We start from the raw sequence: 23,583 nt of genomic DNA on the forward strand, positions 1-23,583 counted from the left end.
TCGTGGCCCTCCTCTGGACTTGCTCCAACAGTTCCATGTCCTTTTTATGTTGAGGGCACCAGAACTGCACACAGTACTCCAAGTGAGGTCTCATGAGAGCAGAGTAGAGGGGCAGGATCACCTCCTTTGACGTGCTGGTCATGCTAAACTGTAACAGGCATTCCCATTCAGGCAGTTTTTGGGGTATTTTTGTTCGGTTTGGTTTTTTTTTCCCTGAAAGCAGTAGTCCAGTATTCAGTTCCTTGTTGAAGAAAAATCTGACTAAATCAATTTTCAGATTAAATGAGTTGGTGCAAAGCTTTGGGAGAGGAGTCACATTTTTGGTGTAAAAGTGAGTTAAGCTTAATTAGGGAGGGGAAAAGATAAAATGAAATTTACTTCTTATATGCCAAAGTAAATGCATCTCCAAAGGCATCTGCCCTAATTAGGTAAACTTGTTTGAGAATGAAAGCATGTAATTTCAACTTAGACAAGGTTTTCATATGTGCAGGCTTATTTAATTTGGCACATTGTTAACTTTACTGTCAGGTACTGGGGAGAAAGTAATGCCGATGAAGTATTTATATAATAATAGGAAGCTAAAAATGCTGCATGGAGTCTTATGCCTGTAAAGGAGGAACTTCTGTAGCTGGAGGAATTTCCTCAAGGGCTTGCTGTAAATGAGCGATGGTGACGCCCACTCCAGGAGAAGATCACAATCTTCTTTTGACAAACGTTCTTGAGCAACTTAAATATAGAATTCTTTCCTAGCTTCTTTACAATGGGTGTTTTAATTGTAGAGTGGTGTAGAAACATTGCATAACTAATTGCACTAAGTCTGGTTTTAATTAGTTTATTTGGAGTAAATACTTAATCTCAGTGAGGAAGCACTCCTACTTTTGGTAGACTGCCTGCCTTTTCAATATGGGCACTCAAGTTTGGCCTAGTTACTGAGCTTTGTCCTGGCTTTGAGGACAGTGAGGCATGGATGATCAGCAGTGTCTCCTAATAAATCTTTATTACTGCAGTAATGCAGCAATAAACATATTTTCTATTTAAACTCTAAAGTACCTTTATTGTAAAACTGAATTCGTGATGCTTCTGCTTCCAGCCCCTCTTTTAGGTTGTCCAGTTTGAATGGATGGGAGGAGGAGGAGGAAAGGGAAAATTTGCAGCAATCTCTAAATGAAGTGGTTAAATACCTTAAAAAACCCCAAACAAGCCAACCCAAGCACACAAAAACAACCAAAAAACCCCCAAACCTTACATAATGGTGTGTAAACAAGTTCCTTTGAATTTCCACGAGACAGAAGTGCCTTTTTCAAAACTGTGTATGTTAAGCAGCATGGATTTAAAAAAAAAGTAAAAAAATTCAAATATTGTGTTTGAAAGCATCACACTCAAAATTAGCAAACCATATGAAATTTGTCAGTCATTTGTATTTGAAAACAATAAGCAATATATGTATGGCATATTTATAAAGAAGCAAGTATCTTTGTGAGATACTTTTCACTGAACCAGTTTGCCTCTGTGCTAAGCTGTTTCGACATTTGTAGTCTTTTTGGCAAGAACAGAGCTGGTTTTTCCCCTCATTTGAAAACATCTAAGTGCTATAATTCAGGAACTAATTATTCAAAACACAGTGGGAGTTAAAAAGAGCCAAAAATTTAGTTTTTTGCTTTCAGTGAATGTGATAAGGAATTGTACTGGCATACAATATTGCCAGATACTGATGAGCAGTCTGCTCTAAGAAAACTCCTGAACTAAATTCCAAGCAAGTAAAAAAAACACCTGACCACCACCAGAATTCTAAGGTTGTACAGTGGCAAAATGAATTAATTTTAAATAGGAATACGATTCTTCTATGCAGAACTTCTCACATAGCTTCATTTCATATGCTCATTTTCTGTTTGAATTGAATTTCAGTTTCTCTCCAGGTAGCATTTACATAATTGTATGTAAAACTGAAAGATACATGTAATGAGAAACTTAAAGTATCAGTCCCGTCATAGCTTCTCCTTTTCCTGTAGTCTCTTTTGTTAGTAGTACTGCCTATCAACTGCCTTGTACTATGAAGGGAGATCTACTTAAATTTCAGATATATTTAACAGATCTTGAAGCTGAAGATTAAGATAATTTTAAGGTGGTACATTTATTTATGTAAGGTGGAGATTAATTTACCCTGTAAGATTAACTAGCTTCCTTACTAAAGCTTTTCCTTCTCCAAAATGAAAAAGAATAACGAGAGAAAACCAACTATATGCCATGGGATTGGTGTTTGGAGAGTCTGTGGTATACTTCAGTGGTTAGTAATTGTTCGATCTAATGCAGATACCTGCTAGATTTTAATTAAGAAACAGCTGTCTTCTGTCTTATGACTTGGTTTATCCTATTACAGTAATCCTCATTTGGTGTAATACTGATTGCTTTTCTAGATAGAAAAGTGCTACTTAATACATGGCTGAAAAACAAGAAAGGTTAGAAAATTTAAGATGAAAGTATTCATTTGTGTATTTGTCAGGTCATTTGCTTTATGTTACTGCATAGGAGCTATGTAAGAGCAGCCTTCATGCTATGGAATAGTCTCTGATGTTGAGCTACTTGGAGCATGTTATCTGCTAGACTGTAAACTGATAATCTTTGAGGGATGTGTTGTCCCCATTGCCAGTGCTTAACTGCCCTAAGTAAAGTGATTGAAGTTAAATGATTGAAAGGAAATCTGCGTAATGCTTGCTCTGTCTGGTTACAGAATCTTAGTTTATGCAGAATGAAGGTTGCATGTGCATATGTATATAGGGTATCATGAAAATAAATTGGGGATTAAAACCTACTGTGCACTTCACATCTCCTTTAATACAACCTTCACATTATTATTTAGTTTCACTATGTGAATCTTATCTTCAGGAACTTCGATCACGAGAAGAGGAGTTGACAAGAGCAGCACTTCAGCAAAAATCTCAAGAAGAATTACTTAAACGCCGTGAGCAGCAGTTAGCAGAACGAGAGATTGATGTACTGGAGCGTGAGCTCAATATCATGATATTCCAGTTAAACCAAGAGAAACCTAATGTGAAGAAGAGGAAGGGCAAATTTAAAAGAAGCAGGTTAAAACTTAAAGATGGACACAGAATTAGTTTGCCTTCAGGTTTGCTTTTTTTCTTATTTTAAGTTCACAATATATGTTGCAATCAAATATGCACTTTCCATAGTTAATGTTAACCGTGGAGTTCCATGGTTAATGTTTTCAGCATCGGCTACTATTTTAATTCACTGCCAGGTCCTTCTACCCCAACAGTGCAAGAAAGTATGGTAGGAATTGTATACACACTTCCCTATCTCCCCAAAACAACTTATACATGTCATGTTCTTGTCAAGTTGTCTTCATTTCAGCTGGAAGAATCGTTGACCTGATTCAGCTGGAAGTCCATTGCATCTGGAGGGAAAGGTTACTCGCATGGGAGCCACGTGGTTTAAGACTAGTTCAAAGTTCAGATTTTTGCTATTGTTCTCTTTGTGCAGATAGAAAACCACCTTTTATCACATTCCAGGACTTTCTAACGTGATTAAGTATTAGTGCTGCTTGCCCTAAACTTTGAAGGACCTAGCAGAACAGCAGCACTTTGCGAAGGCTTGAGGTACAGGTGTAGTAGGTCCAAATTGCGTACTTATTGCAGTCAGAAATACAATACAGCAGTTCTAATCTTGGGAGCCTTGCTAAAAAAAAAAATACTGTAATAGCAACAGAATATATTATTTCAGAATACCAGTGTGATATAATTTGAATGTTAGAGCATTTAATTCCACCCACGAACACATTAAAATGTCCCCTTTGCAAAAGAGGTGTGTACACACTTGGGTTTTTGTTTAGTGTTCCTTTTTAATGTTGCCACGAGATGGCGCTACGGAAACTCGGATTTGTGCTAGCGGCTGGAAAGCCTTCGGTAGGCGTTCCAGCATCCTGGTGTTGATGAGCCTCCTTTCAGTGGCTTCCAGGGGAAATCTTGTCAGTTTATTACTAATGCAGTAAGAACTTAATTCCGCGCTAACACAGGCCTGACCAAATCATGGCTGTCTGGTAGGTGGGAACAGACAAAGAGATATGTAGAGTAGTACTATTTCAGCACTAGTGAAATAACTTATTTTTCCTTACTTTAAAAATAATTAAAAACAGTAAATAAAATAGAAATCACACTACAGCCTCCCAGTCAAGCAAGTTAGGTTGGCTTATGCTGGACCACAAACTTAAACTAAATGTTTGGTCCTTTGTTTCCAGTTCTGCTCGTATTTAACTTGAAAATATGATTAAATAGTTTTGTTCAGAATAACATAGCTCTTTGTTGTCAAGAATCATCAGGATGAATTTGTCCTTGAGGAAATTCTGTTGTAAGCATAGCATACAATCTAATTGCACTTATGATGGGGATTAAAGAGGGGCATATCGTCAAAATTTTATTTCATAAAATGTTTCCTACTTGCCAGTATTTGTTGGGGTTTTTTTTACTACATTGCTATAAAAAGTTGTGTATTTTGTCCTGTTTTTCTAATATGTTCCTAGATGTGACTTATTTGTTAACAGAACTTTTTATGTTGGATATGAATTGCATATTTAAAAAAAGGCAAATCTGATTGCCGTGAATATTGATTCATTTGAGTTGAAATACTGAGATTTTTCTTTCCCTTTGTGACAACCAACAAGATTGAATAACAGTTTGATATAGATGTGTCTCATTTTGGTTCCAGTTGGACCTACCTGCTTTGTTGATATTACTGCAAATCTGTCACACAGTGTCTGTGAAGGTGTGAAACTGTTTGACTCAAGTTCAAAACTATTACATTAAAAGTGAGGTTGTCAGTGCTTTTGATACAAGCATCTCATGCTGTCAAGTTTAACTCATTATATAGCTTTAATTGTTATAAGTAGTACAGCAGCATAATCTTCTGAAGAGTTGTTTATTTAGAACGTTAAAACTGATTTGTTTTACTCTTTTGCAGATTTCCAGCACAAAATAACAGTGCAGGCATCCCCCAATCTGGATAAGAGGAGGAGTTTAAACAGTAACAGCTCCAGTCCATCAAGTAGCCCCACAATAATTCCTCGTCTTCGAGCTATACAATGTAAGTTTCCACCATTCCGTTGTTAACTTGGTCAATAGAGACTGCTTGTTCTGTATGCTCACTGAAACACTGGTAGCAGTGTCTGACTCCAGCCAGATTTCTATCTCATTTCCAGGTCTCTTAGCTTGTTCTGACATTTGCAACTTGTTCTTTGATGGGAGGGATATTCTTGCTGAAATGTTAACTAATTTTCATGCACTGTGAATGCAGTAAATAATTTTTATAACTTCAGGAACTTATTTGTAAGCTGAGTGAGATATAATAATGAAGAATCAAAATTTATAATGACAAAAGGCAAAGCATCATGTTTAAAACTCGTGCAAAATGGAAATAAAGTTTTTATTAGATACTGGATTTGATAAAGAAAATAAAGAAAGATTCAGGAAGTAAAGATGTTTTGTAAGATGGAAAGGCCAAAAAATCAGCAAGCAACTCAGCTTGCTTATGTCAAAAGAGAAGCAAGCTTTAAGCAAATACAAAACTGTAAGAAAATAAAGAAGAAAGCCTGCTTTAGTTTTTGTTGGGTTTTTTTTTAAACAGGAAGGAAACTATAAGATTGTGAGTCCTCTTGCAGGTCTACATTATTCTATGTATACTGGTAGAAGGCAAGATGTGTTCATGTAGTGAAGGTATCATGAATATGGAAGAAAACTTTTTATACTGTTACAGTTAAGCCTGCATTTATGTTTGGGAATTACTTATGTAGAGATAGAAAACAGTTCCTACAGGATTCAGTGCTTGCATTTGTACTGTCTGATCTCTTGTGCAAAGTAGCTTATCTAATTACCAGTATTCAGAGTAGAATGCCTTAAGCTTCTTTATTTAAATAAAATCCATGGAACTTGTCTCAGCTGATTACTTGTGGATGATGACTGTCTTCTTCTGTAAGGGTAGTCACCTCTGAAGGAAATTGCTTCAGATTCTGGCTTTATCAGATATAAATAAGAAGGAGGAGAAATAAAAATGGGTTTTTCTGCATACTGTTCTGTAGCTGAAGATTTTTTTTTATTTATTTATTTTTAGTTTTTAGTTTAGTGTTTGGGTTTTTTTTAACTAATGTGAAACTTTGTTTAAAGTTTGGATAGGAAGCAGATCTCTCATATTTGGAATATCTCTGCCCTTTCATTTTCAATGTCTAAAGGAAAGGAGAAGTGATATCTTTTATGGCAGTAACTTTATGGTTTGTTTGCACTGTAACTGATAGAGTTACCTGGGCAATGACCACTGCTACCCATAAGTTATGGATCAAGAATAGAGGTGGACAAACTCTGTCTTACTTTTCTTAATGAAAATGTAAGATGAAAGGAATTCTTTTTTTTCCCCAAAAAATATTATACACAGCATCTGTGTTGATAATGACTTCCCTGCCTCAAACTGCATGGTTTTTTTTTCCTGTTGATTGGTTTTTTTTTACCGCAGAAAGGTAAGAAAAGATTTCCTTAGTAAGATGTCATCATAACATGTAAACAAGACTGTCTTATCTTTGATTCTCCTTGCTTTATATGGCAATGCTTGGAAACGAAGCAAGTGTCAGGTATTGGCATGATTCTGAAACCGCGAGGGTTGTTTTTTTAAATGCCTTATGTAAGCTATAGCAGTTTTGTTTTGTTGGGTTTTTTGTTTTGTTTTATTTCACCAGGCATTTGCATTCGTAGGGCTAGAATATGCAGGCCAACATAAAGACTCTCCTTTAAAAGTAGTACTTTTCTGTTTCTGAGTTTGGATCCCTAAACTTTATCTAAAAGCTTATCAGAATGCTCAGGAGTATCTGGCTGAAACAATTTAGCTTCCACACCCATTTGCACCTGTGCAAAATAAATTTTCTTTCCCACAATAACACTTTATCTTGATTTAACTTCAAAGTGGTGTTGTTTCAAGAAAACTTGCTCAAATACAGGTGAGTGGAACTGGCATATCTAACAATTGGTTACTTGATTGCTTCACTTTGTCATGATCAAGTTGAGCTTCCAAATCTGAGAGTTTTTAAAGTTAAAATAAAAATCTAGTTAATTGTAAATTTTGTTATTAAAACAAATTGAGCTGATTTTGAAGGGTGTTTTAAAGATAGAAGGACATCCAGTAAGATATATATGCCTGGTCCTGGAATGTGGCTGAAAAAGTGAATATAAAGAAGGGAAGTAGAGTGCCACACTGGAGGGGAAGATGTGCTGGCTAGAAGATGTACTGTTAGGCATGAGGAGAGCACTTTGCAGCACAGGAACAGCAGAGCCACCTCATTTGTCATGCTATTATAATTGGCTAAATTATTTTTCTATTATTAGGTCTCACTATCATAGCTGTAAGCATGCTACAGAGATAGCAAGTTACTTTTCCAGTTAGTTGTATGTGAAAATCTGCTTGCCTGGGTCTGGTCCTAGAAGTAGGATCCTCTAAACCCCACAGTAAAAACCTGCTATCAAAAGACGCTTAATGCCTTTAGAGACCTGGGCTCTATGACCCAAAGATAAAATCATAAGGGAAACAGTTCCATTTCTGAAATGGGCTTGACTAAGATCTCTACTACATTCTCTTAATTTTTCCTCAGTGATTCCCAAAACAGATACACACACAACTAATGGCCGAAGAAACAGTGTATATGTGTACCAGCAAGATGTAGATATCACAAGTGAATGTGAACTTCCCATTGAGGTTATGAAAAAAGGCAAGATTTCATTGTGTTTCAAAGGTGCTGGTTCTGTTTAACAGTGGAGACAGTGACAGACTAAGCATTTAATAAAGGTTAGACACTGTAAAAGTATAATTTGTTTTGGTGTAGTGAGAAAGAAAATGTTAATCATTGTCCCAATTGGAATATTTTGTTTATTTTTAATACCGATTGTTTCACAGCATATATTTTCTTTGGAATTTAAGTGCTCAGTCTAACTCACTTGTCTGAATTATCTAAATATAGGTTCTCAGTTAAATGAAGCATGGAAAATATGATTGTTTCACTGCTTATCTTTAGTTTGGGTCTCTGGTCAGCTCATAAATTATTTTTCTTGCTTGCTCATCTTTTTGTATCAGTGCAGTTTGTGTGGTGGTTCTGGTATGGTGGTTCTGGTAAAAGAAAAAATACCTCAAGTTTTGTCTACTAATCTTACAGTGTCAAAATTGGTTTGCAACAGAGAAAATACTGTGTACTGTCAAAACAGTTTGGTTTTAGAAATGCTATTTATATGTGGTGGGTTTCTTTTTTTCTGTTTTTAAATCCAATCTGTAGTAACTTCAGATGAAAGCAACAGAACTTGGGGAAGGAGCACAACTTATCACCAAGAAGAGTTTGAAGATGTGAAGAGAAGTTTTAAAAAGAGAGGTTGTACATGGGGACCAAGTTCAGTTCAAAGCAAGGATCGTGCAGATTGTAAGGACAAGTATGTCTGCTACATTTTGTTTGTTTGATGGTACTAAGCCTTCTTGGTAACTGAGTCACTAACAAATAGTGAGTGAGAGATGTTCTGCAGCCTCTAGTTAAAGATAAAATTCAGTCCTACCTTTTAACTGATTTAGGAATTTACATTAATAATAAATAGCACCCCCCCATAGACTTGAAGATAAAACGTTTACTTGTATTAAAGTTTTAGAGTCTCTTGTCTGTTGCTCTTTATCTCTGGTTTTTGAGACTTGGAACATACTGGGATTCTGAGCTACTAGTGCATACCAGACATTTATGGCCTGTCTTTCTTGCCCTTCCTCACATTGACTTGAAGAAGTACAAGCATTACATTGGCTTGAAATATTTGTCTTGCATGCCTTTTATCTCATACTCATTGTATTAATTGATAATCATATGACTCTCTGCTATATAATTTTTTTTACCTTTGGGAAGCTTTACTGTTTTCAAGTACTACATGTTTATAGTTTAAAAAGAAAGATGCTTTGGTAATTTTCAAAGTGCATAAGCATGGTAATATCAAAATAACTTACTATTTCAGAATAAGACCCCTTTCAGACGGCAGCAACCCTTGGTCGACTGTTTTAATGAAAAATCAGAAGGGTGTTCCCTTAGCTTCACTATTTGTGGACCAAGGTAAGAGCTATTTTTGAAAAAGTGGAAGTTGCCATTTAATGGCATTAAGTATACCTCCAGTGTTGTATTGCTTGAATTCCTCAAGGACTGTACAGATTATTAGAAGAGTAGTCACACTACAAATCATTTTTCTGTGGAAAAAAAAAAGCAACAAAACCCTGTCTATTAAAAACACAACTGTTAAAATCCTTACATTTCCATCATTAGCAGCTAAGAAATGTACATGGTGTGTGATGTACAGATGTGGGTTTTTCCCCACTGCAGTCACCACTTTAGATGGTGGGTTTGCATTTCCTTTTTTTTTGTTGTTGTGTTCGGGATTTTTTTCCCTCTTAAGAAATAACTAAATTAATAATTGTCTGGACATTTAAGTGTTCTTCAGTGACTTTTAATGTTAGTGGGCTCTGCACAGTTGTTTTAAAAAAATCGTACTTTAAAAACATGTAAGCTCTGATTATGCCCAGGTATCTGTTTCCTGGTTTTTAAATGGGACTCATTCTCTAAATTTTCAGAAAAAAAAAAAAAAGTAGACTTAAAGTTGTTTAGGTAACATCTTGGGGTTTACGTGTAAACTACAAGGAAAAACATACCTAATCCCCTAAGGATCAGGAACATGGTAGCCGTATGTTGATTTTTATGACTGCTATTGTAATGTGCTATGGCTCTACAATAGCTATAATAATTTTCAAATTTACACACACTTTCAATACTACAGATTCTTTTATGTGAGAAAATTAAGTTACCAGTGTCAGGAAAAAAAAACAACCTGTGATGTAAGTTAATGTCCATAGCAGGTTCTAGATTTTGGCCAGCTGGAAGAAGAAATGGTAAGCTGCTTGGACACTGTGTTTTGGTTGGGTTTTTTTTCCCCCTAGGAAAAAGGCATTTTTGTCTTCATCAAGCTTCACAAATAGTTATTTTACAGATGTATTACCTTACTTCCAACCCCTATATACAGAGAGGATTATACAAGTTTACATATTTGCATTTCAAATATTTCTGTGTTTACTTTGTAGCATTTGGTAGTTTATAATAGAATAACATGTGCAGGTCAAATTCTACCTTCCATTTTCTCATTAGGTGTAAGGTGTCAGATTTACGTTATCCTCCAGAACACCATGACCTTATGAATTGCCTGGAAAAGCTTCCAGCAAATCACTGGATTTTGGAACACAGCTTAATTGAAAGTGTTGTAAAGAATGTGTTCCAGATCTTACCTGGCAGATTATAAATAGTAAATTACTTATCTGTAATTCATACACTGAAATACTTTCCATGTTATTTGAAAAGCACTGCAGAAGTATTGCAAATCCTCAAATATCACAGAAAATGGAAAGACGGTATCTGCTCTTGAAATGAACTGAGTGCATAAAGGTTGGGAGATACATTAAGTGTCTCTTAAAACTAAAAGTCTTCCAGATGTGGAAAACGTAGTTCATTTGCAGTTAACTTGTATACTCAGGAAGATTTATCTGCAAGTCTCTAATAGTTTGCTTTTGAGTTGCTAAAAAGATGAAACTGTAGCAAAATTGTACTTCTGCTATTTTAAAGACTCTCAAGAGTACATGAAGAGATTTAGGCTTAGCATGTGTTTCTGGATCTTACAATGAAGTCTCTGAACTTGTGACTGCATCTAAAGGGGGTGTACACTATACCTCAAGATTAATGCTTCTGCAAGTGGAAGGAAATAATGATATACATATGCAGACATGCAATAATAAAATAAATTGCAATCTTAAAGTATACTGTCATGTTTTATAGGTGTCTGTACTGATAAGAAGCTTCTCCCTGAAGGTTTGGACAGTAAAAGACCAAAGCCTATTAAGTTGCCGAATCAGGCCTATATAAATCTACCTCTGTGGAAAGATGATCAGGGAGAGAATACACTAGAACATGAGAGCTTTGAAGAAGGAACCTCTGCTAGTTCTACAAATAGTACTCCTCAAATGACACCTACAAACAGTCTGAGCAGGACGCTGCAGAAGAAGAAGACTGATTCAGTACTGTATGGCTGTGCTGTCCTGCTTGCATCTGTTGCTCTGGGTTTAGATATCAGAGAGCTGAACAGACCACAGGGTCCAGATGAGCTCTTGCCTAAGGATGAGAAGAAGAAGCGTGATGGAATATTTCAGCGAACTTCAATATTTCGTAGGAGTGCCAGCCCTACACGACTACAGACCAAGAAAGAGGAAACAAGTATTCCAACCCTAAATCCAGCTGCAAATACTGTGAATCTTCTCTCTATGCCCTCCATTTCTACAAAATGTTTACTTCAGCCTGACAGTGAAGATGCATTTGTAAGCACTGTGCTTGATGATTGTGGTCCATGTAGTTCTACTGATGACTTTTCATCTGAAACTTCAGAAAGTAAGAGAGAACAGAGGATACAGCTGGCTCCTAACACGGTTTCTACTCGATTAAAAACTCGGCCTTTTGATCTTTGTCAGAAGGAAGAATCTCAGAATCTGCAAAATGATTCCTTGACAAAGTTAAGTGTGTTGGGTCACAGACGAACCTTATCAGATGGGAACAACTTTCAGACCACAGGTGGGTACTTAAGAACTTAAAGTGTAGGGAATTTTTAAGAATAGAAACAGAAAACATAGAGAAACTAACCATTCACTAATGAGATGCCAAGATTTTTGTGAGTTATGTGTTAGCTGAGCCACCGTAACTGCCTGGGGGTAAGGCCTTAGTGTCTGAACCCTGTCTAAACCACCTGCACTTGCATCCTGTTAAGAGTGTGGGTATGGAGATCTAAAGGGAACAGAGAATTCATTTTAAGGCAATATCTATTTTTCATCAGGTATTAAAAGATAGTTTTCCCTGGTCTTTTCATGTCATTGAGAACCTGCTTTTCTTGAAATGTACTATATTAGCATTAAGACTGAAATAAACTGAAACTGTTCAGGTGCATGGATTAGGTTTTTGTGGACTTTCTGAGAGAGTACAGTTGTTTAATACAGTTTCACAGCCCACTTTGAGTGCATAAGCATCATTCTAGTGCTGCACACTTATTAACTTCAAGAAAAACAAGCCTGGTAAGTGTTGATGTGCTTACTTGACCTAGAAGTTATATCACATGTTCCATAAATTCTTAAGTTAAGCTGCTGATAAAAATTTAAGATGAAAAAAAGGGTCTTTTAAGTGGTTTTCATGTAAATGGGTAAGTTTGTAATTAATGAGTTTTCAGAAAGAAGTTCTAAATTTTAGTGCTGGTGTTCTCTGGTGGCTTAAACGTAATATTCTTCATGGTACTCTATGCATATGTGGTATGCATAGTAATACCACATATATAGGAACTGGAAAAATTTGTGAGGCTTTAGTATTAATATTCATCCACTTACTGGGAGGTTGGTGCATTGTCTTTATATCTCCTTTTGTGGCAACACAAAAAAATTGCCATGGCCTCTGACAGAGAGTGTAGATGCAAATACATTATTTGAGTGATGCTGGTCATCACTTAGGAGACTTCCCACAAATGTACAAGCATCTTAGTTTTTCCAGTGGGGGGAAAAAAGCCACGGGTGTTTGCAGCAACTTTGTTTTACTAAATGGCAAGGAATTCAAGAAGTTACATGGTTTAAATTGGCTTTTTTTTTGTTTGTTTGTTTGTTTGGCCTTTCCTTTCTCCTAGCTAATGGATTTGCTTCAACCAATGTTGACTCCACATTACCAGTTCTATCAGTTACTGGAACTCTGCACTCTCCATCTGTTCAACAAAGAAGCAATCGCAATGGTGTTTCAACTGAAAAGCAAAGCGCTGTCAATATTATATCAAGGCCTCGACCTTCTTCTCTCAGAAGTAAAATTGATTCATGGCAGATTATTCCACGTATTATTAAACCAAACTCTAAAGACTCTGAATGTTTAGAGGGCGGTCTAGATCCAGATGTTACCTTCTTGCCAGATACTGAGAAAAGAACTAACTGCCACATGCCCTCATTACTTGACATTGATGTGGAAGGTCAAAACAGAGACTGTACTGTGCCTTTATGTAGAATGAAGAGCAAAACTTGTCGACCATCTATATATGAACTGGAGAGAGAGTTTCTGTCATGAGTGCCTTTCGTTTTTAAAATGTTTGCTTTTTAAAGGGGAACAAATATAAAATTCTTGTCAATCTGATGCTTTGTGCTGCTGTTTCCTGATGTACTGTGACAAAGAGTACCAAAATTATTAAAATGGGCAGCTAATCAAGAAAGCGTAGTAGGTGCCTTTTTCAAATGTTACTTGGAATCCCAGCTAGTAACTCTAAAAGCACAGTGTCATAGGTGAACTTTATAAGCGTATTTTGAACATGCCCACCTGCCTCTGCAGTGTCACAGAAGTTTTCTTTAGGTTTGAGGGATTTTGCTAGAAATCTTAACTTTTGCACACTGGAAAAATGAATGACATACGGTAAGGGTGCGTTCTGCCAAGAAGAGTTTTGCCTAAGTGGTTTTCTTCAGCTTTCCTCTGTGGCCTGTAGAATTAGGGATGGGGGCAGGGGATTTAAGCTGCTGGTTGCAGGAGGCTAAGTTCACTGCTCATTAAGTAACTGGTTACTTTTTTGGCATTTTATACTGAAATTGGTTAAGGACTAGCAGCTGAATTGCCTGATTTTACCCTTGGGTTTTCTGAGAGCTTTTAACTGTGTGCGTTAGTTTCTCCAGAAAGTTAACCTGCTTGTATAAACACTTTGGTTTCAGCCACAATATCGATTTGAGAGGGTAAACTTCAGTATTGCAACTGGATTAAAGGTATTTGACGTGCTTTATAATGTGAAACAACATTCCTTGTAAGTAAGGATACACTGGAACGTAAATATTTGTACTCTTAACCTTTTGAAGATTACAGTGTTTGCACTGAAAACAATATTCTTGGTTTGGAAATCTTTTATTTGTGGAGGGGTTTGCCCCCCTTCTTGTTTTTTAAACTACTGCACCTTGTATTGAGGAAAGATGGTGAGTTTAAGGATGATTGGTTTTGGTTTCAGCAAGATGGAGTTGCATTTTACTACACTCAGATTTTAAAACTATCATAATGTAGTATTAAATCTTTCAAAATAATCTCTGCAGCTTTTCTTCCTAAAGTACTACTGAGTGCCTGGTTATTCTCCTTTAGGAAGGGAAAGACAGAAACAGATATGCTTGACTGGTTTTCAGTGATAGAAAGGTTCAAGAGAATTCCAAGTAGTTAATTGTGGAGGGAGGAACATTAACCTTGGTAGCACTGATTAATTTTTTGCAGTATCACTAAGTGATTAAATAAAACCAAATGTACAATGTACTTTCCCTGACAAAAGCATTTCTAGAATTAAAGGAACATCCCTCATTCCAGTATTTGAAGTCTTTTAATGTTGCATATCATTTGACACTTAAGTAGTCTTCATAAATAAAATTAGATCATGTTAGAATAAAAGTACTCTGTTCCCATCAGAATACTGTTTTGTTGAGACCTTTGTTTTAAATGCTTTCTTCTTCTTTGCTCTGGGGTCTGGGAGTGCAGTTGTTAAATAGAATACACAATTGCTTAAAGCTTCAAAACCCAAGGGATTAAGAAAAGAAGCCTCTGTTCTAAGACTGGTATGCAGTACAGTGGCTACCTTGAGGATAACAGATAATTAAACGTACAAAATCATGAAGTCTTAATCACACAGAGCAGAACATAGAAGATGCAACTTCCCAGTTTTCAAGATGAAAGCAGAAAAGTATTATTTTACCAGAAGTAAAGACGTAACCACGAGTTGTCTGTAAAAATACATGCTTGCATAGCAGATTATTACATTTTGTTCAAACCTGTTTCTATTTCAGTGTTCTTGGTTTTTTGTCAACATTATTCAAGTTGCATACTGTTCTTTGTCTTTCAAGTTTAGTTTCATCAGAACACTTTAATAGATGAAATCAATTTCAGTTTTAATACGAAATGTTTTCATAAAGTCAAGTTGGGTAATGCACATGGATCAAAAAGTATAGTTTGATAGCAGATTTATCTTGAAGGCTTAATTAGAATTTTTGAGCATTATGTATATTTCAACTCTTTCTTGATCAATTTTTCCTGTATAATACTGTGAGCAAAGGAGTTGATTGTATTACATGTTCCTGAAGAACATATCTGGCTTTCTACAGGAAAATCTCAGGTGCTGAAGTATTTTGACTTGTAAACTTCTGTTTTGTTCAGTACTTTTAAGGTTCATATAATTTTATATGGTGAATTTTGTACCCTGTGTTTTGTAATCAATATTATCAGCATAAAAAGCGCTTTGTGAGCTGTATTGTTTTCACTTATCAGTGGCTTATGCCTTGTAATGAAACAAAGATTTCTGTTCCTGTTAAGTAGCTAATTTCCACCCCCATAAGAGTGGGGTGTGATACGACCAGCCCAGTGTGTTGTAACTCATTTAGGAGTTTGTATTCCACCTCTTATTCTGAGACTGTTTAGGTAAGCCTTCTCAAATATATCTCGTGTGATACAGGCATTTTGGGGTTTTCTAAACTATAGTCTATAGTGCTTTATAATTGTTTTTTATAGTTTTAAAATTATAGGCCAGTCTTCACTGAAATTAAAAAGAGAAGAAGAAGAACATACTGCAGTTATGATTTCACAGTCTGTGTTTCACTTGTCACCAGAGAAACTTTCTATAAAGGTATGGGAATCTGGTACACATTAAGTGATCTGTCTTGGTTAAAAGTATATTTATTTCAATGTAGGCTAATAGCCTGACCAAATAATAATTTGTGTTGACTGTTTTAGCATAAAACTGAAGGTGCTCGCAATACAAAGGTTAAGAAAAACACTTGACATGCTGTTTTACAAAACCTCTTGATTTAAATGTTTTTATTAAAAAAAAATAATAAATGTTTTGTAGCTACTGTATTGCAAAGTGATCTGAATTTTCTTGGAAAATGTATTGTAATGCTTTGTTAACACGTACAAAGGAGTTCTCTGGTGAATAACCAGGAGCTATAGACTATGATCAGCCTGTTCTTAGAACATTAAAATGTAATTGTTGCTTTAAGATTAATTATCCAGTACAGTAACATGAATGTTCCTGTAATTTCTTGCAATTGATGTGGGCAGAAACATATGGTATAAGCTTGTTCTTTCTTTCATGTGACTGTAATGTCTTTTGATGCTTTTACAATGTTGGCTGGGTATCTTGGAGGAGGTAGAGCAGTGGATGTAAATATATTTGCCTCTGATTCAGCATCAAGAATGCAGGTAAGAAATACATACTTCTGTTGTGGGTTTTTTGGTTTTGGAGGAGAGGTTTTGTTGTTTCGGTTGGTGGGGGTCAGTATTTTGTGGTGGGGGGGGGTGTTTATTTGTTTCCTCGGGTTGTTTTGGTCGGTTGAGGTTTTTTTAGGCAAATGAAGCTGGTATTTTCCTTGCAATATTTTCTAACACCTTCTTTTGTGAACTTCCCTCTTGTCTTCCCCCACCATGCCACAGGTGTGTTTGCCAGTTTGTCGGTAAGGAGAAGATGAAGTATCCATTTGTACAGTGGCAACAGGCAATATGTAGCAGATTTTTTAGTGGTGCTGTGAAATCTAAGGCTTAAGCCCAATCCTTTAAAAGGACATGTCTACATAGAGCTTTCAGTGAGGCTGTCTAGATAACTAATATTTACATGGCCTTTGAGTGTCGGTGTTGAGGCCAGATGATAAACCAAGCTGCAAAACCAGTTTATTGTAGACAGTGTTACAGTGGTAATAATAAGATCTGCATACAAGTGTGCGGTAATGGGAAAGATCCCATCCTCACTAGCCACCTTTTAGTATAAGTAGTCAAATCAGTACAGTGCGTGCATTATGAGGAGCTAATGAGACTGTGCTGAGTAGCAGAGAAGGATAATCTCCCTCAACCTTCTGGCAGTGCTTCTAAAGCAGAATACCATTGGCCTTTAAGGACACATTGCTAGCTTATGTTCAGCTTGGGTTCCGCCAGGATCCTTGGATTTTTTTTTTGCAGAGCTGCTTCCCCAGATGTTCGGCTGTTAGTGTGTACTGGTGCATGGGGTTATTCCTCCTCCCACTTCATGAGATTCCTCTAAGCCCAGTTTTCCAGGTCTCTCTGAATGGCAGCACAACATCAGGTGCGTCAGCCAGTCCTCACGGTTTTATCTCATCTGCAGACTTGCTGAGGATACACCCTGTCCCAGCATCCAGGTTGTTAGTGGCAATGTTTAAATGGTACAGGCCCTAGTATTAACCTCGGGTACTTCACTGCTAACTTGTGACATTTAAGCAAGTTGTAATTAATGCGATCTAATATTTTATTCATGTAATGTAAAATATTTTTCCTAAGTGTTTAGATAATTGCTATTCTTCAAGTACTTTCAGAAGCCTTTTTTTGCCCATTTCAAAAAAAAAGGCATAATGACTATTCTTACATCTAGGCTTTAGACAGTTGCTTTCAGTAGGTTTAGATCTGACATCAGGATGGCCAAGCTCAGTCCTTAATGTAACAGCTTGTTCAGAATCTTTTTCACTTTGCTTTAAAAGCAGAGTCATCAGTTCAGCCTGGGTGAATGAACTAATCAAACTTCAGTCAAATGTCAAATTTAGTGTTACTCTGAGTGATCAGTATGAGGGCTCTGCAATACTGCTAAATAGACATTATAGAAACATTTGTATTGCATCTGAGAACATCAGTTTTCTCTCGTGACACAGCAAAGTATATAGCTGTAGGATCTGATAACTAGAATCTCTTGTGGCTTCTGAAGATTTTCATGAATACTTTAGTTGCCCAAGGGAACACAAAGAGGGCACAAGAACAAACTCCTTGGCAGAAACCTGTTAACACTTCTCCAAGGAAAGGTACCCAACACAGCCATGCCTACTGAGACTGCAGAGTTCTTTGCATACCATAGGATTTACAATTACTTCATTGTCCTGTCTCTCTGCCAAGAGTTCATCTATATCTAAAACCTTTGATGTAGCAGTAGTCACTATGAATAGTCTAGTCATCTGAGGGCTTGCTAGGCATTATGAAAGCAGGTGGAAGACTGCATATTTAGGCCCCAGGAGAAAACAGAAAGAATGAGACTATTCATTCCCCTTGCTGTTTTGCGAACCACTTGAATAATTCAAAAGTTTCTAAACTCCCTTTTATGGCAGACTAGATAAGGGAATAGTATTTTGCAGGCTTTTTTACTCTCTGCTACCTTCCAAATGGAAAGTGATGTATATTCTTGTGTTGGATGCTACTTAACCCTGCCCAATAAATGTTATCAGCAGTGGGAGGGTTGCAAGATTTTTTTCCAAGCCTGATGGAGACAGGTACTTGAGCTATGAAGCAGATGGATCAAACATCAGGTGAATCTGCCAGTAGTCCACTTAAGTCAAAGCTGCATACTAGACATATACTGTCCAGTGATGTAACATATTTTGAGTGCATGGTTCCTGAGAGTGCTGGATAATGTCTTGCAGGCTCTTTCCAGGGGCCGGTTATTCACACGAAGGGAATCCACTTCGGCTCCAGAAGTGGCCTGCACATGGTCTCATGTGTTCTTGGACTTTGCAGTTAGGGAAATAAGCTTACATCTCCTCAATGCATGTGCTACCTGAAATGTTTTAAGGCAGAAGAGGTAATGGTGATTCTGTCAGCTGCTGCAGTTCTCATCAAAATACTTCCTTTTCTTACTGTAGAGCCTCTGAAATTAACACTGCTGGCTCTCTGCTCTTGACAGCAGAAATTCTCATAATCAAGGCCCTGATTCCTTCTTGTTTGTGATGCAACTACATGATAGTTGGCTTTCAGACTAAGCTAAACACCCTAGTTTACCCACAAAAAATACTTCTTAGGTGTTTGTGGGCAAGTGAATAGCCATGTCTTACTTTCTGTCATACCGTAGCCAATTCAGACCCACTGAAAGCGTATCTCTTTAAGTGCTTTTTCAGGTTTGTTTGGGTTATTTTACCATGGTTGCTCTTCTCTAGTTAAACAAATTCTATTGCTTTACAGAACCAGACCACTAAGAGGAAAAACTTTATTGTCATCTGTAACTTGAAGTTGTAAAGCATAGGTAGTGTCTACAGTGATATCACATTGGATAACTGTAAGGTGTATTAAGAGTGTCATAGCACGGGCGTCATCACCTATAATCACTGTAGCAAGTTTTGGGAACTATAGAATATATTCTCAGGCCTGCAGAGCTGCCATGTGGTACTGTTTCCACAGTTGTAGGAAACATTGGACAGTATGTGTAGATGCAAAGTGTGCCAGGGACCATTTGGTTTTTTAAAATGGGGTTTCGAATCCCTCCTAGAAAGTCAGGGTCACTTTCGGTGTTTGCACATTACATGCTTGTAGGTACTAAAAGGAAAAATAGATTATTTTGTAGCTGTAGATATGCTCCTAGAGTATTTATTCCCCCTTTTCCTTCACACCTTTCAGGGTTTTGAAGGAAGAAGAATAGGCAGTGCTCCCCCTTTCTAGCTGTATGTGAGCAGGTAGAGGGGTCTGGTTTATAGGTTTCCCTGACATATTTTGCTGAAGGTAGTTCCCTGTCAAAAAGCACTGTGTAAACATCTATATAATATGGATTTATATTGTGAATGCCTTTAAAAAAATAATTACCTAAACTTCTGTGTGCAGCAGTTGTAGTTTTTGTAGCAAAATACATATATATATTTTACCTGATTAATATTTTTTTAATGAATATCTGTGGAAGTCAGGGTAGTATGAGGCGAAGAGTAACCAGTATCATTCCCATGCCCCAGTCCATTCACAGATATTTTGCTTGACTTGTTGATGCTTGTCTGTTAAGGAATAAAAAGCTGATCCTGTGAAATACATCACAGAAGAATTTTATAGTTTTATTGCCAAACATGGCAAAGTGGAAGTTTTTCCACTGTGTTGTAAACAGAGTTTTTACAGGACTGGCTTGGCTGATGCTCCAAGACGGTGGTTCATCTATGGGAAAAGTGCCTCCTTGTAATGACAAGGGAACAGATTGTTTCAGTCTCTATAGCTGGCAGTCTCTAGCTTTGTCATATTTAATCTCATTTTTTTTTCCTTTACTAAAGTAAACCATACAATTCCTATAATCTTTCCTTCTGAATATAACTTTCTAGAAATCAGATCACTCTCTGGGCCCTCTCTTGCATTCACAGTATGGAAGGGAGGCAAAACGGAGTCCAGAAATCTCCAGCTGAGACCTCACTTCTGCATCCTTTGTCATGGTGTTAAAAGCCTTGCCGTGTGATCGTCAAAATGCACCTGCTGCTTCTCCAGCTGCCACAAACCTTGTTATCCTGCTGTAAAAAGAAATCAGGTTAATTTTTCAAGTCTTGTTGAACTCTTAGTCGTTGCTACTTGTGATCTTTGAGGTGCTTTCAAAAGATCCTGATTATCTTTTCAAGCATTTGAAGGAAAATTGAAGGTGAGCTGGCTGGTTTGTAATGTGCTACCTCCATATAAGAAAGAAAATCAAAACTACACCATTTGTTCTTTCCAGTCTTTTGCTCTTGTGTGGTTCTTAGAAATGACTGCTGTAATCAGATCAGCTTCAGAACACAGTTCTTCAAGCACAGCTATTAGTAATGGGTTTCCCCCACACACACACTTCTAAGCTTTCTCTAAGTTGCTTTTTGCCTTCTTAAATTGAAGTTTAAATTGAAGACTTGTTGGTCTTAATTGTGCTAGTTTAACATCTGATCTTTTTGCAAAAGTTTGATGCAAATCAGATAATACAATTTCTTGGCATCAACTAATGAGGTGATGGCTTTGCTGCCTGCTGGGAATTGTATTGCCACTTGTGTGGGTTTTCATTTATTTGTTTTCATTACTACTGCATCCAGAATATGACTTATTTTGAGGTTTTTCTTCCAATTTCACCTCATTTTGCCTCTGTGTGCTCTTGCCATTGTTTTAGACTACTTTTTCTACAGGCTTTTGCCTTGTATTTAACATCAATAAAGAATTCACAGTTTACACAAGTCAGCAGTCTTCTATAATTTAATTTCTCTCACACTCAAATAGTTTGAAGCCCTACCCTTGATCCAAAGTTTCCAACTGATCTTTTCCATTGGAACTTTAACCTATACTGAAGTGCGGTTTTGTTAGTCTGGGGAAGGGAGATTGAAGGGTGTCTCCTTTTGAAATAAGGTTACAAGAGATTTTGTTTTTTTCAACACCTGTAGTTCTACCTTGTATTTTGGACATTGTGCAAGTATATGAACCTTTGCTAAGTAAAGCAACATTTCCATCCATTCTCTGATTTTTAAATAAGCTTCGCCTTTTGTGATTTGTATTCTGGTCACAATACTTCTCATAAATTGTACTAACTGTCTTACTGTGTTCATTATATTAAGACTTTCAATGTTTCTTTATCCTTACTAGGGTTTTATTCAACCATCTAGGACTAGTTGCAATCACTCTTCTGTCTCCTTGCTTTATTGTGATAAGGAAATGTCTCCCCTCATTTTAAGGTTCATGCTCAGGTTGCCTGTTTTCCTGTGTACTTTTGTCAGCTGCTCCATTCAATCCTTATATAAAATCTTCCTCACTAGGCTGAAGGAATCGGTGTGCTAGATGGAGTCTGTCTAATAGCTTGCCTAGGTAGGCTTGTCCACAGAGGTGTCCAATATCAAAGAGTTAAAAACTATATCTAAGTGTTATCAGTTCAGTGACCTCTCCCATGCCACTTCAAACAATAATTAACAGTGCCGTTTCAGGGAAGATTAAAAAAATGTGCCTGTGTAATTACATTGGATCAATGCATCCAGTTTGCATTTGGGTTATAAAATTCAAGTACTTCAGGAGCTCTACAACTTCTTGTAAGGTAAATTGGGTGTAAGCTTCTGAAAGCTACTTACATTTGATTAAAATAAATGCTTTCTTTTTACTTTGTGACATGCTTAATATTTTGTCTTGAAAATGTAATATTGAATAGCACCTTGTAGAAACAGCTTTACATTTCTGCAGTTTTCAGTGCAACAAGTTTAGCAGGAAAGTTGTAGCTACAGGCAGTACAAAATGGAGATCGGACCCTGTTTCCAGAGCAAGCTTTGAGATCAAGTCACTTAAATTCTTTCTTTTACACTGGAGCTCTGTAGGTCTGTAAGATGGCCACAACTATTTCATCTGTTCCTGTAAAGTGCTTAGAAAGCTGTGATCAAAGGCACCATGTTTCAGTGGTAAACAACAGCTACAGTAGAGTTAATGCCTTAACTTTACACACAAAGAGGATCTCTAACTCTTAGCCTGGGAATGAAAAACACTGCAGCTGTACATACTTTTCTTTCAAAGCACATGTTCCTTGCAAGTTAAAGTTTAACTTTGTTAAGGAATGCTTCCAGTAATGACTGGAAGCAATGATTTAGCCAGTAATTGCTACATTAGGGAAATAATTGCACAAAGGTTGGTGGGGGGTTTTAAAAGATTCTAATGATTGGTCAAAGCTACTAAAACAACATTGATTTCCTGGTTCGTACAGCAAATGGTGTTGGTTGGTCTCCTCCACCCTAAATTCATCAGGATACTAGGTATTGTCTTTTGTCTGACTAAAAGAACTTTGTATTTCAACCACTGCTGCTTAATACTACTTTTGTAAACCTGCATTATCCAATTGCTCCCCAGTTATGAGGGGCAGTGAATGTGCAAGCATTCCCTAAGGAAGAATGACGCTATGACTTACCAGCCATTATAAGTTCCTCATGCTTTTCACAGCAGCATTCTCTCTTGGCACTGCTTTACCTTATAGATAAGATTTAATAAATTAATGTGAAATACAAGAATGAGGGAGAAGAGTTACTCCATCGTCTAGGTTTGGGCATCTGACTGTACAGAAATAAGTACTTTCTGTGAATTGGAAGAAGAGTGAGCTCTGAATGGGTCTCTGGAGCCTCAGTCAGTGATACAGAAAGCCTTAGTTAATGACAGCTATGGAAATTGAATGCCTAAAGCTGTACCGTAAATCTCATCTCCCCTCCCTAAAATACAGACTGTACAGTAGTATATGCAGAGCTAGTGGGAGAACTGGATTATTACTACCATTATTCACCACCACAGTATCTGCACGCTTTAATGGCATGGATATGAGATATGAGAAGCCAATTAAGTTGAAAGAATGTTTGGTTTAAAGCATCCAGCTTCACATTCCAGAGGAAAGTAGTGGACGGAAGAACTGTGTGGCAGCACTGCATGGTGCCAAAAGTCAGTTCTTTAAACAAGCAAGGGATGTGAAAGATAACAGGAAGGGCTCCTATAGGCATGTCTTTGACAAAAGACCAGGGATAAGGTGGGCCCTCTCCTGAAGCTATTAGGAGAACTGGCTAACCTTGATTTGGAGGCTGAGGTTCTCAATGACTCACTGTAGCTGTGCTGCTCAAGTCCTGGAAAGCAAAGGCAGGTTCAATGTCCAGCTGGAGACCAGTAGCGAGGGGTCCTTCAGGCATCTGTGTTGGGACTGGTCTTGTTTGACATCTTTGTGGGTGACATGGACAGTGGGATTAAGTGCGCCCTCAGCAAGTTTG

General features: G+C 37.1%; 1 protein-coding gene across 2 annotated transcripts in view; it reads left to right on the plus strand.

Annotated features, from left to right (window-relative positions):
• MAP3K21 (mitogen-activated protein kinase kinase kinase 21) overlaps nucleotides 1–13,325 on the plus strand; it is a 39,510-nt gene extending 26,185 nt beyond the window's left edge. Inside the window, exons 5-11 of one of the 2 annotated variants that reach the window (XM_061365669.1) lie at nucleotides 2,884–3,124; nucleotides 4,972–5,094; nucleotides 7,640–7,780; nucleotides 8,315–8,465; nucleotides 9,027–9,121; nucleotides 10,883–11,668; nucleotides 12,759–13,325. In XM_061365669.1, the coding sequence (XP_061221653.1) occupies nucleotides 2,884–3,124; nucleotides 4,972–5,094; nucleotides 7,640–7,780; nucleotides 8,315–8,465; nucleotides 9,027–9,121; nucleotides 10,883–11,668; nucleotides 12,759–13,183 (1,962 nt within the window). In that variant the 3' untranslated portion in view covers nucleotides 13,184–13,325. The remainder of the gene's footprint in view (nucleotides 1–2,883; nucleotides 3,125–4,971; nucleotides 5,095–7,639; nucleotides 7,781–8,314; nucleotides 8,466–9,026; nucleotides 9,122–10,882; nucleotides 11,669–12,758) is intronic. The other variant, XM_061365671.1, reaches the window with a different exon arrangement.
• The last annotated feature ends 10,258 nt before the right edge of the window (nucleotides 13,326–23,583 follow it).

The sequence above is a fragment of the Neopsephotus bourkii genome, unplaced genomic scaffold (genome assembly GCF_033783945.1).
Source record: "Neopsephotus bourkii isolate Nb327-2 ecotype Australia unplaced genomic scaffold, CSIRO-AGI_Nbou_v1 NB_1292, whole genome shotgun sequence".
Classification (NCBI taxonomy): domain Eukaryota; kingdom Metazoa; phylum Chordata; class Aves; order Psittaciformes; family Psittacidae; genus Neopsephotus; species Neopsephotus bourkii.